This window comes from Zosterops lateralis (genome assembly GCF_965231275.1).
Source record: "Zosterops lateralis genome assembly, chromosome: 2".
NCBI lineage: Eukaryota > Metazoa > Chordata > Aves > Passeriformes > Zosteropidae > Zosterops > Zosterops lateralis.
This window is the reverse complement of record NC_139763.1, coordinates 68,914,153-68,928,131: the sequence shown is the minus strand read 5'-3', so window position 1 is coordinate 68,928,131 and position 13,979 is coordinate 68,914,153. Positions and strand designations below refer to the sequence as shown.

General features: G+C 35.8%; 1 protein-coding gene across 6 annotated transcripts in view; it reads left to right on the top strand.

The window, feature by feature from the left end:
• The window catches only part of FRY (FRY microtubule binding protein), a 182,291-nt gene that overhangs the window by 88,986 nt on the left and 79,326 nt on the right, over positions 1-13,979 (top strand). For all 6 annotated transcript variants that reach the window (XM_083854733.1, XM_083854732.1, XM_083854731.1 and 3 more), the window contains 6 exons: positions 485-571; positions 2,313-2,484; positions 3,541-3,673; positions 7,852-7,959; positions 12,137-12,392; positions 13,494-13,676. In XM_083854733.1, coding sequence (XP_083710859.1) covers positions 485-571; positions 2,313-2,484; positions 3,541-3,673; positions 7,852-7,959; positions 12,137-12,392; positions 13,494-13,676 — 939 coding nt within the window. The remainder of the gene's footprint in view (positions 1-484; positions 572-2,312; positions 2,485-3,540; positions 3,674-7,851; positions 7,960-12,136; positions 12,393-13,493; positions 13,677-13,979) is intronic.

Sequence of the window (13,979 nt, the reverse complement as noted above, 5' to 3'; positions counted from 1 at the left end):
TCAAATGGGAACTGCTAAAATAGGCTAATCTGCAGTGCTAGAAGTTTCATCTCTTTTATGACTTAAACTCAGAAAGTATTCCCATTGAGCAAAGCACTTTAGCACGTACTTAAAGTCTCTGAATAGGAATGAAGCAAACAGATTCTTAAAATCTTCCCTTAACTGTGCCATCTGTGAATAAGCTCTCTTGATGTAAAATACTGTGTTAGTGCCATAATTACTGCAGTTTAAATGAAATAATTAAAAGCTTTATTTCCAAAATGGATCATTTTCTGTTTAAATGCTATACATTTTTGATTTTGTCAACATAAAGCATTGTTAAAAGCTTAGATCTGATAATATGTTCTACATAATTCTGAAAATCTATTTTTCCATATATTTAAATAAACCCTGATGAAATTGGTTTTCAGCGTTCTGTAGACTTAATGAAAATAAATAGCAGAAGTGAGCAGCATAATGAGTTGCAATATTTTTGCTGTTTTAGGAACGTTTAGATTTTGCAATGAAAGAAATTATCTTTGACTTCCTTTGTGTTGGAAAACCAGCAAAAGCTTTCAGTCTCAACCCTGAGGTATGATATACATCTGCTTTTTTTTTTTTTTTTTTTTTTTTTTTTAGTTAGTTAGTATGTATTGTGCTACATTTGCTTCCTGGTTATATTCTAAGCATGCTCTCACCTTTGTCCAGTTTTCAGGCCAAATCTTGAATCTGATTTATTGGTAAAATACATCTGTAAATTTCTATCTGTAAAACGTCACGTTGTTTATGCCTTTCTGATGTTTTCTCAGTGAAGAATATCAAATGTGAACTAGTGAAAATGTATAAAACAAAAAGAAAAGTATAAATAAATCTATTGGTCACAGTATGTGCTTATCACTGTGCTGTTGTTACATGCAGTGCCTTAAACTATTTTAATATAACAATATTTTTTCTGTAACAGTGTCAGTGTTTTTCAAAACAGTTTTACTGCAAGTACATGATGCAAGAAAGCTTGAAAAAGAAAATACTCTAATCAAATTCTACCACTCTGACCAGCAACACTCCACTGGTGTTGGTGTCATGAGTCAGCTTCCCAGTGCTTTTCCTAGAGAAAACAATCAGAAATAAATTTTCAAAAAAATCAAAATATAAATAAGTACTAAAAGAATAAAAATTTATCTTAAAAATATACAATTTTTGAAAATATTTTCCTTTGAAAATTAAGAAAAAATATAAAATAATTTCTGATCCTCTCATAAAACATGTCTGTAATAATCTTGCAGAATTAAACTGTTGTATCTATTCACTAAGATGTTAAAACAGAGTGATTGCCTTGCACAAATTATATTGGCTACAAAAAACTTGGAAAAGTAGATTAAACTTTCTACTGTCAAAAGCAGGAAAAATGAAAGGCAAGCTTTGCTTTGAACACAGCTTTCATCTTTCTGTAGCAGAGTAAAAAAAGGATGAAACAGAATTTTTGAGCGGGCAGTCCACACCATGCTCTGGGTCAGCCACCTGCAGCATTGACTGAAAAAGGTCCTACAAAGGACATTTTGTGTCAGCCCAGCTGAGAGGGGGTGGACATAGTCCTTAGCTTCTTGTTGAATCAACATCTGAAATTTTACTGTTTCTCAGCAGCACTGTAAGTCTGAAAAAAAAGACATAGCCCCACTTTTTTATGCATGTAGACTTTAGCATTCTAAAAAAACCTCTCCATAATCTGTGTAAATGCATCTCTGGGAGACTGTCAGTAGGGCAGCCTCTTAGTTTTTAGAACATGTTCCAGAGAAATTGAAAACATTCTAGTCTTTCAATCACTGCAATGCAAAGCTTGCAAATTTTCCTCTGCTGCATTCCCAGAAGGCATTCAGGTCAGATAGATTCTAATATTTTCACATTGTAGTTTTGGCATTGAGCATTATTCCAGACTTTTCTCTCAGTATGATTGATCCTGGGGCCTTTCAAGACAGTTATTGATCTCTTTTTTTTCATAACAGATGTAGGTCATTTATGTTTAACTGAAGGTCCATTTAAGATGCATTGCTACTCTACAGATCATATCCAGGTATTTTATCCTGAAGATAAAAAGATAATGTACTAATGCAAATACTTAAGGTTCTGAAAGGGGAGAGCACTGCTCACAGTGGAGATAAGAATTCACTATTTATTTCATGGGCAGTTTTTTGTGAAATATATCAGACTAGTTTGTGCAGTGAAGATACAGAAGAAAATGCCTGCAAGTGCATTCTTGGAATTTCAAAGTGAATGAAGAATATGAGTAGAATATGATTATTTGATTATGGTACTCATCCATCTTCTAAACTTCACAGAGAATGAATATTGGCCTGAGAGCTTTCTTGGTAATTGCTGATAGCTTGCAGCAAAAAGATGGTGAACCGCCAATGCCAGTGACTGGAGCTGTCCTTCCCTCTGGAAACACTCTCAGAGTGAAGAAAACATATTTGAGCAAAACCCTCACAGAGGAGGAAGCTAAAATGATAGGTCAGTAAGAGAATGGACAATATAGAGACTTGTGTGAGAATGGATGTGAACATGTTTTCAGCACTTGAGCAGATTAGTTTATTATTGTTAAATATTTGATTTATTTTTGTATTGTAAGCATTTAATTTATTGTGTGTCCTAATGAAATGTGTAGTTGTTTGCCAAATGCTGATTTTCGTAGGTTATTCTGAAAAGTCCTCAGTCGAGCTCCACAAGAGGTAGCAACCCTGTATTCTAGGAAGGGTTAAAGACACAGGTAGTCTAATTTTTCAGTGCTGATAGCTGTGTTTATTCATGGATATTCATCCTATTAGGAACAGTGTCTGTGCTCAAAGATGTACGAGCTTTGAAAACCATCAAAGATTTCATTTATAGTGTAATTTTAAATGCAGTATCTTAAACTTTCACAATGGCAAAATTTTTAAATGTAAAATAATATTGTTCTGAAGGGCCTAAGTTCATAGCACTGCTGTCTTGGGCTTCAAAGTAGAGCAAGAATCCTGTGCTGTATAAGAGCCTCTCTGTCATGCCCTGAAGGTGCCTGGTTTTGTTGGCAAAAAAAAAAAATTAAATTTGGCTGCTCACCTTCACACTTCGTGAAGTCCCCAAAGTTACGTGAACGAAATGAAGTCTACAGCAGTGGCAAAGACCTGTGTTGTACTGTGCTAGATCATTGTAGTAATAGCAAGAAAACAAGCAGTGTAAGACCCACTGCTGTTGAAGTATTTAAAGTATTTGAAGATAGTATTCAGTAACTATTGCACTATTAAATTCTTGTATTAGCGATTTCATTGATATTTTATGATCCAGTATTCCAGTTTCCATGTATAATACGTAAGCATTCCTTTTGGAGCAGGCAACATATTCTGGTTTTGGATCAGGATTTCATTACTAGCGGAATATGCTATGTCATGAACAAAGCATTTTTCTTATTTTATGCACCACAGCATGAGTAAGCAACTTTCTTTGTCAGAATATACATATATGTATATTCTGAAAAATATCTATAAATATCCCCGATTATACAAAATGCATATAAAAAGCATGTTTTTGCAGGTATGTCATTATATTATTCTCAAGTAAGGAAAGCCGTGGACAACATCCTCAGGCACCTTGACAAGGAAGTGGGTCGGTGCATGATGCTAACCAACATACAGATGCTTAACAAAGAACCTGAAGACATGATTACGTGAGTGCTAAAGAACACTAATTCCCATGAAACGTGGAGATGTAATTTTGGAACCTTTTTTCTATTTCTGTCTATCATGAGTCATCAGAGAAACAGCAAGAAACAGGAACATTTAGCTTAATTAGTATATACTTTCAAAAAATGTTTATGACAAGTTGATTGTGCTTCTTTGAATGCTGTAGTGTTTGGAACTGAAGATGCTTGTGATGTAGGTAAAGTCATGTGTGAATCCTATGGTTGTTTAGATGGTTGAAGTAAAATGCTAAAGTCGAGAATGCAGCAGCCTATGCTCAGAACGCTGTCTCAGGGTATATTTGCATCACTGAACTTCAAAATGAATGCAATGAATTCTGTAAATCCCTATTAATAATATTTCAAAATTCCCTTTGCTTTTCATGCTTGTAATCCAAATCAAATCTTAATTAAAAATCCAAGTAATCTTGTGATAAGGCTTGGATTTAAGCAGTATCCCACTGGAACAGAATCAAACCAGTGTGCGTTCAAGCTGCATTGAGCATCACCATTTTTCGCTTTCATCGAAAATTATTAGTGATGGAAGTTTCCTGGACAGAGTTCTGGTGAGGTGAACATCAAGTAGAGGTTAGAGACACAGAGACATCATCTGGTACATGCAGAGCACAGACTGTAGAGATCTCAGCTATAAGGAGACCTTGCATATCTCCTCTGTTAGAGCAATGGTCATGGTTGTTATTCTAGAAAAGAAACAACCTCTGGAAAAAAGTTTGGGACGTAATGAAAAGGACACTGGTCTCTTTGAGATTTTTTGCATTTACTGCCCAAAAAAGTCAACTTGCTAGGAGTACTGTGAGTGATAGACTGACTGCAATGAGTGGCCAAATTGAACTACCTTGTACAGTTGATACCATCTTTATGTTTTTGTTCCTCTGCCCTTATTCGTTGCAGTGCCTCTAGGTGAGACTGTATGCTGTGTCACCAGCATTGTCTTTATTTATATTCATAGCTAATATTACTATTCAATAATATTTCATATTTTTCTTGTAGTCCTATCCCATGTCCTGTTCAGTTCTTGCACCCAGTGTTCATAACCATTTTGAGTATTCAGACTTTAGTGACAGGGCAGGCGAGTTTTGAAACTCACATTTTATTCGCAAAAGATAATTGCACAGTGAAACCTTGGGCACTAAGATAAGAAGTGTATTTAATCTTTGCTATAAATATCATTTGAATGGTTTCTCAGCATCACCAAAATGTTGTTTATTTTTAGAGCCAGTGAAAAAATAGACTCAAAAGAGTTTTAAATTTCAGGAAGCCTTAAGATTTGGTAGTAACTTTTGTCAGAAACATGAAGATTGAAATTTACCTGTGTAAGTTGCTGCCTTTTGTGTTGTACTTTATATCCAGATGAGCTCTAATTTACTAGATATACCAAAACCACAGCAAACCACAAAACAAAACCAAAATCAAACCACATTATAACACTTTTTTACTTGTTCTTTCAAGGGGAAAAAATATCCAGGATGCTTAATTATCACTTGATCTAAAATCATGCGAACTCACAAAAAACATCAGTAACTGTCAGGATTGAAAATGATCCTTTCAAAAACTGCATTGTGGATATGTGGAAAAGCCAACATTGTTTATATGTAATTACTTCTCATTTTATTCACAGAACTCTATACTTCACTAGAGTTACATATTCATTTTGAATTATTATGGGCTTTAATTGGTAGATATCACACTATATTTATGTTAATTTTAAATTTATTGCTTTTGTTACGGTTACATAAAGTTTATGTGTAAACTGTATAAAATGAATACCACAGTGGTATTTTTATTAACAAATAAAATAAGGATCAGAGGGAAGTAGCTAGACAGTGAGCAGACCTAATATTGTAAAGTATGAAGATTCTGGAATTTTCTTTGGCAGCGTTAGACTTGCTTCTAGACAATATTTAATTACTGATCCTTTCAGCCTTTATTGCTGAAGTAATAAATGCCAGTATGGAGGGTCTTATTAAAATCCTGAGTAAGAAACATCATTTGCATCCTACACTGGGATATGAATTTCAATACTGGTTATATAATTACTTTCCAACATTTAGTTAGAAAAGGGCATCCATTTTTCTAAAATACAAACCCGTCCTTGCAAGTACTTCAAAGACTCCCCTTGCCTCCCTCGCATGCTCTGCCTGGTAGCTCAGATGGTGAGTTGGGAACTTGAGCCTGAGGTCTGGATCTTCTCCTGCTACTCTTCTGAGCAGCTGATAAGCCACAGAACACCCACAGATTTTATATTTATAAATAATTACTCATTTGCCTTCAGAAGAGTTTCCTCTCAAACTATTATTTTACGAGTCTCCATGTGAAATGCACAGACTTTGCCCACACTAGGCTCTGAGTGTAAGGAAACTCTGCAAAGTTCATTTTCCATTTCAAGTAATCAAGGAAGACTTGGTTTGCCTGCACATAAAATTCCCAATGGCACTTTTTGCACTAGTTATTAATCCAGCTAGTATTTGCTTTAGTGATAATAGTTGAAATGGATTTGTTCATAATCAAATTCTCAGTGAGATGTATTTTACTCCTTTTCCAGTCAGTTGCTGACACTTTTCAAGTTCTGTCTGTTAGAATACAGATACAGTGAGACAGAGGTAATTAATCATGAGTATACTTTCTCCTTACCATTAAGACAGTTAATTAAAAACATGTCAACATTTTATTCATGTAATATATATCCAAGCTGATAAGTAGGGTGTTAGCTACAAAACTTTCTTTAATCTTTGAATTAAGTAAGTCAAATATCAGTTTATGCCTTTTCTATACCCACTGAACTGTACTCAGTGTTACTCACTGAAATAAGGAGTACAGAAAATCTTCTTTCAGACTGCATTGCATCCAGCTTCATCTGTGACTGAACACAAAAATAAGATACCCAAATGCAATGTCCTCTGTCAGGTGGAGAAACAGAGTAACCAGGGCAATAGACCGGGGTACAGGGAAACTAAGTTCATTTTTTGTTTTGTCACTCCATTTCAGTGTGGTGTTAAATAGCTGACAATGCTTCTTGGTGTCTCTTTCTCCCCTTCTCACTCTTTTCTAGTTCCATTGGAGGCATATTAAAAGAGGAACAATCTTTCTCTGTGTTTATACTAACCTCTAAATAGGACCTTATTTTTTTTATCCTTTCAAAGCATAATATAGGCTAATAATTAATAATATTGTGGGAAAGACTGCACAGTTTGAAATGCTGTTACGCTTTGGTAATTTCCTCTACACTCCATCATCAGATAATAGATGATTCAGATAAAAAAGAGCAAATAAAAAAAATCCGCACATTGGGGTGGGGTCTATCTGAAGGACTTACTTAATCTGAAGACTTACCAAAAATGTTGAAAACAAGTCAGAAAACAACTGGATCTGTTTTGAAAATAATCAACAACTGAAACTTGAGCTACTTTTAGAAGACTCATGGACTTTCAACCTAGTGCTTGGTTCATACTGAACTTTCGTTTAATGACTTTTGCAGGCTGTTAGGGAACAATTGTGCCATTTCACGGATTAGAACACCCTTAGGGCTGCTAAAACAAGTTCTGACTGATAAGAGTTGCCAAAATGCTGTTATCTCTGGTAGTGATCAACAGAAACTCTCAGGCCATACCTACCTCTAAATTACACACCTTTTTCAGTATAAAAATATATCATGATGGTTTTCCATAAGCTTGTCCTCTGTTGGGGGAAAATTTCTGGGTCTTCTTCAGTCGTGTTATTTAAACTTGTTACACGTCCGCTATTTGCTTTATACAACTGGTGAAATATAGCTGCACTATGATGGAGAATGCCCCAATTCTTTCCTCATTGCCTCATCCAAAGTTTGCATTATATAAATGCTGATCTCGATGGAGGAATCATCCTACATTGTACCTCCATTTTTTATGGATCTGCCAGTTTCTCTCAGAGAGAAACAAATGAATCATTAATAATTGATTTTTCAAGTAGTGTGTAGATATGATGCGTGAAAAGTGTCAAAATTAAAACCATTTACTCAATGGAAAAATGTATTCATGTTTCCTTCTTATCTCATTATAGTGTCTACCAGTCCATCCTGATGTTCTTAGTAGGCCTCTGGCACTTTAGAGGTAGATCATTTAACACAGCTCCTTCTTAAGCTAGGTCAAAATTCTGTTTTAATTTTTCAGTGGTGAAAGAAAACCAAAAATCGATCTGTTCAGAACATGTGTTGCTGCTATTCCTCGATTACTTCCTGATGGAATGTCAAAACTTGAGTTGATTGACTTGCTGGCAAGGTAAGTGATGAATGACTGCTCCAGGGGAACAGTGTGAAAAGCCAAGCCACAGAATATGTAACTGTTTCTTTTTATACATGCTTAAAAAAAGTAAATTGCTCTTAATGAATTAGACAGAGATGTCCTAGCATATTTTTACAGTTTTTGTGCTTTTCTTATGGTTCAGAATTTTATGAAAAAGTTGGTATGTCCTCCAGAAGTTTTCCCCATCAGTATGTAGGTTACATGATATTTACTATTATTCAGGAAAGTCACATATTACTGTTTTCTAACCATCACAGCATTCTGATTAATGGGAGAAAACATCTTTTCTGTGTAGCAGAAAGACATGGAGATACCTGTTTAGTTTTGATTTATGATTCCTACATCTCTTTGGGAAAACAGAATGTGCTAGATGTGGTACATTGCAAAAACCCTTTTACATTACTATTATTATTGTTGTTGTTATTGTTGTTGCTGTTGTAAGCCATAAATAAATAAGATATAAGTTTAAAAAATATTATATCCCTCCATTTACTCATAGTCTGAGTAGACGTCACTGAACAAAAATAGTCTGTGACATGACTGCTACACCACTTAGGTTTCAGGATATCAAATCAGTGACTTGTGGGAAATAATTATGATAAAAGGTGCTGTCAGTACAGAAAAGTCTGTTACATTTCAGTTCAGGTATCCAAGACCAAGGTTCCAGCTTGTGTTCTTTATGTAAGTGGATTATGGTATTAAATTAAACCAAGAGGGCTTTGCAGCATATTGCTCTCAGGTAACTGTGGCAAAGCAAACTTTGCCACCCTGTTCTTGCTTTTCAAACATCACAGATGAGGAAAGGGCAGATGTGGGAGCCAGAAGGCTACATACAAAACCAGTTTTTTCTGCTCTATGAACAAGTAACTCCCAGTAATGTGCTAAAACAGTGAAACAGTTGATTCTGGTTGTAGTGGGGAGTGCAGAGAGCCAAACAAGCCAAATCATCAACCAGCAGTAGGTGTGCTGCAGTGCATGGCCAGCTTGATTTCCTTGCGTGCACACTGTCTGCTATAAATCACTTGAAGGTTGTTTTAAGTCATTACATTATTAAATTATACAGATACCTTATTAAACAGTTGCATCAATTCTGCTTAAGGGAAATTTAAAAGGACATGTTTTCCTTTAATCCAATATTTTAACTAGAGTTCTATCCTTATTAATGGCCTTAACTGAGCTGGTAAAAAGCACGTATCTATTCAGGTCACAGCTCTTCAATCACAGGATTGTCCAGGTCAGATCTGTCACTACTCTTAAGAAAATTTGGAGACCTGTTTGAGTTTCTTTATAAATTAACGCTACCCTCCTTAAGTCTCACAGCTCTCAATATAACTATTGGTCTATCTCTATTCCATTGGCAAACTTCATTTAGAAAAGGTCAGCTGTGAATCTAAGTATTTCTTGGGTAATTGCCCTGCTGGGACAATGCAAGCCCTAAGTTTGCTGAGTTATCTGACTCTGACTGTGAAAAGGAGTGACGTCAAGAGGAGCTGTTGGAAGCTTCTCTAGAGCAACTTCAGAAGCAATTACATGCTCAATTTTTCCCCAAGAAGGCAAACTCTGGAAATCTATTCTCTCCTATGTGTACTCATCCTACAGCATCTTTGAGACACTGGTAGTGTTTTAAGTCATATTCCTAAGTGTAAGCAAGGGAAACACAAATTAGATAAAATAGGCACATAATAGGTCGGAAAGCAATCAACAAACAGTTCATAGTTCATAAGACGGAGTAGTGTTCAAACAACTGAGTAGGGTCTCAGTATTGCAGAGCAAGATCACAAACTGAACAGATACAAAGAAGTGATGTTCCTATGAAAAGACCTCATTCACATGTATAGGTCTAGAGGGTTTTCAAAAAAGTTCTTCTGGTCTAATCAATATCAAGGATGTCTGATTTGGAGAGCAGCATGCGAGCTGGCTGAGGCATTGTAGTTGAAGAAGAGGCTGAGCAGAGAATAAGGGGGAAAAGATAATTGAATTGAAAAAACTAGGTCTCTTTAGTCTGGGACAGCACGAACTGAAAACTGTCTTCAAAAACATACCTTCAGAGAAGAAAATAATAAACTGTTTAAAGAATTAATAGATGGCCTAGAATAATGTAAATCACCAGAATGCCCCCGCACCAGAGCTGCTACGTTCTGTATACTGTCCCATGTTTATTTGAGACCAGACTGACTACTTCTCCTAATTTTGAAAGTGTAGGCCCAGAAAGTAAGCATCTGCAGTTCTAGAGAACTCTGCATTACAATATTGTGTGTTCTGGGTCAGAAACTAGACTCAATACAAGGATAAGAAACTTGGAAAAGGCAAGGTTTCAGTTTCTCCCTGTTTTTTAAAACAACCCTAGAAGCTGTTCTGCCAGGGATTTATGTGAGTCTGTGCTGTTGAAATAGAAAGCTGTTAAATATTTTCTTTTCACAAGAGATAAAGTTACATCTTTCAGTTAATTAGTTCTTGTATTCACAGTTTGGTTTGAGTTTTTCATCCTCACAACAGATGTGTCATTTGGTGGTTTTTGGAAGGGCTCTGTAAGTCAGCAGCTAGACTTTTTTTCAGGACAGCTGTACTCAAATTATAAACCATGAAGCAGATGTCAAGTATATACTGTACCTTTTGCCCTTTCACTGCCCACTGCAACCATTCATTACAAATTCCCAAGTAGATCTTAAATTTAACTGACTCAAGTGCAAACAAACAAACTTGTACTTGCTTCCTGCACTGCCTGTCAGGCAGAGATGCATGTGTATGATCAATCTGAATTTCATTTCATTAGATAATGCCACTGGGCAGTAACCTAGGCTTAGGAGATGTCTTTTGTATCCTCTTCTCTGTTACTGCTTTTGTGTCATTGTGAATGTCATTTCATGGATGACTTAATTGTAGTCTCAAAAGGTTTTGCTTGTTTATCTGGTGTTGGCTGTCCAAAAGGGAGACAAAAATTATCATTTCTTAGCACAAACAAATACTGTGTTTCTAAATATATATAGAAAGTCATGTGGTTATTAAAGCATAACAGTTATTTTTGGAGCCATAGTCACCAGGGGTGAATTTTCATGGCAGTTGTTTTCTTTTTGCTTAAATAAAATGTCCTCTGCTCCAAATTAGGCAGCTATAATAAAGCAGATTTTTTTATGAACCACATCTCATCATACACTTCCAACTGAATGGACTTTGGTTCCACTCCATTTGCTATTTTGGGGTTTTTTTCTCCTAACTTTCTGTCCATTTCATTATAATGAGTCCTCCTTTTCAACTGTGTAGATTAAATGTAGATAAAATACTTTGAAAATGAGTTCTAACACAGTACAGAAAATTACAGTCTCATGGGTAATTAAAACAAAATGTATCATAAAGGCAATGAACCAAAAATTGCAAAGCACTAATCTGAATTTACTTTATTTTGCCAGCTTCTAATATAGAAGTGGTTTGATGATTTCTGTGTCAAAAGAAATATAAAAATTTTGTTATGTTGAGAAGGACTTCAACATGATGCAAATAAAGAAGAAAATAAAATTTGAAAATGGGATCTGAAATGTCACCATCTTTTAGAGGGACTTTGAGGGCGTTCCTTCATGTTTCTAAAAGTATAGAAAGTCCTGAGGCTGTTTTCCCCTTTTCCTCATCCTAAGTTATTTAAAACATAAAGCATTTTTTAATTCAAATGCCTCATTTTAATTCTTTTTGAAGATTTGTTTTCATTACTCATGGTTTGCATTTTGGCTAAAGATTTGTTTTAACTGTTAGGTGACCTGTTGCTATTCTTTTATTTTTATATTTAATATTAAAAAAATTAATACATAAATTCTGAAATTATTTATTTACTTGTAAGCCTTTTATATATATACCTACATGGAATTTATTCATTTAGGAGTAAATAGAAAATATACTCAGTTGGAGAAAAGTTGCCAAATTATGTACTTTTAGAGATACCCTGTTTTAGGAGGGGTGCACACATCTTTTGCATCCATGAATATCTTCTGCAGTAGCAAGAATTACAATATAGAAAACAGGTCAAGGATGTTGATTGTGATCAGCAGTAATGAAACCGTGATAGTATCATCCACCATTGTTAATGGGAATTTTCCATTGCTGTCATGTACTGATAAACATTCCTGATATCTTTTATTTTCTGACATTTACTTTTTACTTGCAGGCTGTCCATCCATATGGATGATGAACTTCGACACATTGCACAGAATTCTCTTCAGGGCCTACTTGTTGACTTTGTTGACTGGCGGGAGGATGTACTCTTTGGTTTCACTAATTTTCTGCTACGTGAAGTGAATGATATGCATCATACCCTTCTTGATACTTCTCTGAAGTTGCTGCTACAGTTGCTTACGCAATGGAAGCTTGTAATACACACTCCAGGAAAAGCTTCTGAGCAGGCGAAAACCAGATCTGCAGAGGTATGGAATCAAGATGTCTGTGTCCTAACATTTTTACTAACTGAAGGCAGGAATTACGTTCCTTGATGCTGCTGTGGTTTGTTGTTTTGTATTTACTCACCTGAGAAGAATTTACTATGCAAAATTTTTTTAGGTAATTAGTTCACGTGTCTTTTGAGGACAGCCATGTCCTTGTGTAATACAGCAGATGTTGTTGTTGAGCAACATAAGAGAATGCATGCCAAACTAAAATATGCACATCAACAAAAGCACGTGAAGTGAAATATGTGTCTGTAGATGTGGCAGAAGGACATTTTCCCAGGGCTGAAACAGATTGATAATGCTAGTGGGAGTGCTGTGAAGAGTGAAGTAGATCTTCTTTTCCCTTGGTTGATTCAGAAAAATCAAAGAACCTGATTTTTACCATAGCTGGCTGTCTCCATGTGTTACAAACATTTCTGGGAACTGAACAGCTTTTCTCCTGCTTCTCCCATCTGCACTGTCCCACAGATATTTTCATTACGAGAAATGATTTTTAGACTTCTTACCTCCTAAACTAATCACACTGAGTATGTTTTCCTTTGGGCAAACAAGATGTGTGTTTTATGTCACAGAGGACCATTAATTAATTGGTAATAACAGGAGTACATAAAAATGTAGAAAAGAGAGATCCGCACATACTTTTCATTAAATATTGTTAGACTTTACTTGTGGGGTTGGGTTCTAGAGGCCACCTACCTAAGATGTTGGATCCTACAAGACAAAGAAGGACCTGAGGGCATGCTGTCTGGAGTAGAAAAAGTGTGGTGTTCACCATCTGACTTATTCATTTATTTTTTAGTGGAGGATAGAAAAAAGTGGGTAGATTAACTGAAAATTAGAGGGAAGGATTTACTGGAAGGACTCTGTTCACTCTTGCTTTTGTGAAACAAGGTAGCCTAAGGCAACAAACTTGATTGTTGGAGAGAATACGTCAAGTTTCCCAGTCTAGCATCTACATGGCCTCTGCATTTTGATGTATATGTACATCTGTATAGTTGAATAGTTAAACAGAATATTTCTTGGAGACCTGGCTTGCAAACACCACCACTCCATTTCCCCCCACCTTGCACTGTTCTGCAGTTGATACCAAACGGATCCAGCCACAGGATACAGTCTGAAAGGAGCCCCTATTCCAACGTCCTGCACGCAGTCGAAGGATTCGCGCTGGTTCTGCTGTGTAGTTTCCAAGTTGCCACGCGGAAATTGGCTGTTCTAATCCTCAGAGAAATCCGTTCTTTATTCTTGGCCCTTGGCCAGGCAGAGGTAGGATTTTTCTCTTCTGGAACTTTGAGTTAAAACTTCCCAAAGATAAAGCTCAAAACTGCTGTTACAGCTGCTTTTAACGTAATTGCTGCAGTGTAGCAGGTATGCATTTAGTTTATAAAAAAGCATTTGATCTCTGCTTACTCTTTTTATTTTCCTTAACACTGCAAACATTTCTGTGGTCTTTACAATGTAACATGAATGGCAAATGCCCTGTATAAGCATTTGAAGGAAAATGTACAGCAACTTCTATTTTCTCTTGGAATGAAGTGAATGTAAAAATGTAAAATACACTGTAAAACC